The sequence below is a fragment of the Lycium barbarum genome, chromosome 5 (genome assembly GCF_019175385.1).
Source record: "Lycium barbarum isolate Lr01 chromosome 5, ASM1917538v2, whole genome shotgun sequence".
NCBI classification, from domain to species: Eukaryota; Viridiplantae; Streptophyta; class Magnoliopsida; order Solanales; family Solanaceae; genus Lycium; species Lycium barbarum.
In genome coordinates this window covers 123,280,243-123,284,057 of record NC_083341.1, presented here as the reverse complement: position 1 = coordinate 123,284,057, position 3,815 = coordinate 123,280,243, and the positions used below count along the sequence as shown (strand labels likewise).

The following is a 3,815-nucleotide window of genomic DNA, read 5'->3' as shown; positions in this document are numbered from 1 at the left end:
GTATGAGACTTTGAATACTTATTTTCCTGATGAAGAGATTAATTCAGTTGAGGAAGAAGTTCGCGATGACAGTCACGTCTGGAAATTATACTTTGATGGGGCGGTCAACATTAAAGGTGTCGGGATTGGGGCAATTCTCATTTCACCAACGGGGCATCATTATCCCGCCACAGCACGACTTCATTTCTTCTGTACCAATAATACAGCGGAATATGAAGCTTGCATAATGGGTTTAAACATGGCAATACATCTGGATGCACATGAGTTAATAGTTTTGGGAGATTCTGACTTACTCATTCGGCAGGCTCAGGGTGAATGGGAAACTCGAGACATCAAGCTCATTCTGTACAAACAATGTTTGGAGGACCTTAGCAAAAGGTTTAAGTCAATCGAGTTCAGATATATTCCCAGATTTCACAATGAGTTGGCTGATGCTTTGGCCACTTTAGCCTTAATGCTTCCATACCTAGGCAATGCTTATATTGATCCGTTAGAGATTCAGATTAGGAATCAACATGGTCATTGCAGTACAATTGAAGTAGAGCCAGATGGTGAGCCATGGTATCACGATATCAAAAGATTCCTAAAAACAAAAGAATATCCAATACATGCAGATGGAGATCAAAAAAGAACTATTAGGCGACCTTCCAATGATTTCTTTCTGAGTGGGGAGATCTTATACAAAAGGACCTCGGATTTGAATTTGTTAAGATGTGTGAATACCCAAGAAGCTAAAATGATCATGAATGAAGTACACTCCGAAGTATGTGGCCCGCACATGAACGGTTATGTTCTAGCAAAAAAGATTCTTCGAGCAGTACACTATTAGCTTACCATGGAGAGAGATTGTTTTTGCTTTGTTTGCAAGTGTCATCAATGCCAAATTCACAGTGACCGGATTCATTCGCCCGCTTCGGAGTTGCACCCTATGTCTGCTCCTTGGCCTTTCGTAGCTTGGGGGATAGATATTATTGGGCCAATTGAGCCAAAAGCTTCTAATGGGCACAGATTCATTCTAGTTGCCATTGAATACTTCACCGAATGGGTAGAAGCTGTTATGTTCAAATCAGTCACCAAGAAAGCGGTGGTAAACTTTGTTCACTCTAACATCATATGTCGTTTTGGTATACCAAAGACCATTATCACGGACAATTCAGCCAATCTTAATAGTTATCTCATGAAGGAGGTATGTGAGCAATTTAAAATTGTGCATCACAACTCTACCCCTTATCGGCCCAAAGCAAATAGAGCTATTGAGGCTGCAAACAAAAACATCAAGAAGATCCTCAGGAAGATGGTACAAGGATCCAGGAAATGGCAAGAGAAATTGCCTTTTGCTCTTTTATGGTACTACACGACTATCCGCACGTCTGTTGGCGCAACTCCTTACTTATTGGTTTATGGAACTGAAGCGGTCATACCAGCAAAAGTAGAGATCCCCTCTCTTCGAATCATTATTGAATCAGAGATTGATAACACTAAATGGGTCAAGTCTAGACTAGAACAATTGTCAGTAATCGATGAAAAGCGATTGACGGCGATTTGCTTTGGCCAGTTATACCAGCAAATGATGGCTCGCACTTACAACAAGAAGGTACGTCCAAGACATTTTGAGGTGGGCCAACTTGTTGTGAAACGCATCCTTCCGCACCAAGAAGAAGCGAGGGGAAAATTGGCCCCAAATTGGCAGGGCCCTTATGTTATCAAACAGGTGTTATCAAAGGGAGATTTGCAGTTGTCCGATATAGAAGGAAAGGTGTGTAACACCCCGTACCTTTAACGTAAGCTTTGATCATGATCCAAGACTTAGAAAATCAGATGAAGAATGTGAGAATTGGAATTTCCCTGTTCCGTTGTAGGATGGGAGTTTACGCCCATGAACAGTGATCGTATTTCAGTTTACGGTCCGTATTTCAAGTCGTAAACTAAAACCAAGGATTTCTGAGCATTCTGGAATTTGGATGTCAAATGGTTAAATACGGATTTTATTTCAAAATACGGCCCGTATTTAAAAACGTATTTGTAATTTGGGAAAACTTCCTTCATGAAAGTTGTAGATCTTTGAAATACCTTTCCAACGGTATATTATGAGGGTCAAACGGACATCTGTGCAAAGAGTTATGACCATTTTACTAAAGAGAGGCAGTGTTGTCCGTATTTCAAAATACGGCCAGTATTTCAAAATACGGCCCGTATTTCAAAATACGGCCAGTATTTAACTGGGCTGAAAAATTAATTTTTCCAGAACAGTATATACTCGTCCATATCAGTTCAAATCATTATTTTTCATTCCTTCAAGCCCTAGAACGACTTCCTACCCTCTTCCATCATCAAGAACACCAAGGTAAGCCTACTCTAATTATTCCAACTCAATTCTAATACCTATCCTTATAATCTAAACAAGAAATTATCATTCTAAAACTAGGGTTTTCAAGAAAACCCATCTCAAGGTTCAAGAATTCAAGATTTTGGAAATCTTCTTCAAAGCTCAAGTCTTTAATTCAAGGTTTGGAGCGACTAAGGTATGTAGAGTTACTATCTACGTGTGAGAACATCATTGTTCTTCCCCACGCCTCATAATCTATAAAATTATGATTCTCTACTAAAACTAGGGTTTCAATACCATGCTCATGATAACCGTAGGTCCATGTCCATGATTATATTATGTATGAATTGTTATCATTCCATCATTGAGTTCTTAATATTTCTTTATGATTATTAAGAATCTGTCCGTAATCTATGAAAACCCCATATATCTCATTCCATGGGTTCATGCATGCTAGTTTATGATATATTATACTATTTCAAGAAAATACTATACATGTTTTACAAGTTCATGCAAGCAAACTATAATTCATGATATCCATGTACAAGCAAGTTATATTCATGAAAACCATGGGCACTAAGAGCCACTTATTTTATAAGTTATTTCGTGAAATCATGATTACAAGACAAGTACAAGTTAATTCACGAAAATCATGGGCTTCTTAGCCAACTATATTATGTTCATGTTTTTGGGAGTTGCTTTAATTACCGAGGAGGGCTTCAGATAGCCGGAAACTACGTAGCCACCGTAGGATGAGGATTGCTCCACCCATGTCCCGGACGATCTCTCATAATGACTGGATCCTTTCATATTTTATTAAATCTCATGTTCCCTGGCAAGGACTGAGTGTTCTGCTGGCGGGACGCAAGCACCAGACCATGGATCGGTTATAAGTTATTGCTTTCCCTACTTATGATATTTTTACAATGTTATATATATGTATGTACTCATGTTCATGTCCAGGTTTTCAGTTTCAGTTCTTATCATGTTATTTCATGTCCCATGTTATTTCATTCAGTTGCTTTACATACCAGTACATTCAAAGTACTGACGTCCCCTTTCTATTGCCCGGGGGCCTGCATTTCACGATGCAGGTACTGATATACAGGACGACACATCTGCTCAGTAGGACAGCATTCGTATCAGCTTATTGGTGAGCCCCATCTCATTCGGGGTTTAGTCAACTTTTGTTTTATGATTAGTTATGCACCTAAGGTATGCTGGGGGCCTTGTCCCAGCGAGTATGTTTTCCATGTTCAGACTTATGTTAGAGGTTTCATAGACTAGACAAGTCAGTTATGTTATGTCAGACATTCGGAGTCGTATAGCCATTTTGGCTCATTCATGTTATTTCCGCACTCATGTTTAAACATGTATTTTTATTAAGTATTATGACTTACTACGTTTTATAAAGGCTCATCATGCATTCACGTTATATTCCGCTCATGTTATGCCTCATGATGATTCAGCAAGCCATGTGGTTCGCTCG

The 3,815-nt window shown here is 39.1% G+C and overlaps 2 protein-coding genes across 2 annotated transcripts; both read left to right on the top strand.

Moving 5' to 3' along the window:
• The first annotated feature begins 226 nt into the window (after positions 1-226).
• LOC132639725 (uncharacterized) lies at positions 227-829 on the top strand. The gene has a single exon (XM_060356153.1). The coding sequence runs from the start codon at positions 227-229 to the stop codon at positions 827-829; it is 603 nt and encodes a 200-aa protein (XP_060212136.1).
• A 6-nt stretch (positions 830-835) lies between these two features.
• LOC132639724 (uncharacterized) lies at positions 836-1,780 on the top strand. Its single transcript, XM_060356152.1, has one exon. The coding sequence runs from the start codon at positions 836-838 to the stop codon at positions 1,778-1,780; it is 945 nt and encodes a 314-aa protein (XP_060212135.1).
• Positions 1,781-3,815: the final 2,035 nt, after the last annotated feature.

What these genes read in the sequence shown, in the direction of transcription:
- LOC132639725 (XM_060356153.1), top strand. Translation starts at nt 227, where the DNA reads ATGGGTTTAAACATGGCAATACATCTGGATGCACATGAGTTAATAGTT.
- LOC132639724 (XM_060356152.1), top strand. Translation starts at nt 836, where the DNA reads ATGGAGAGAGATTGTTTTTGCTTTGTTTGCAAGTGTCATCAATGCCAA.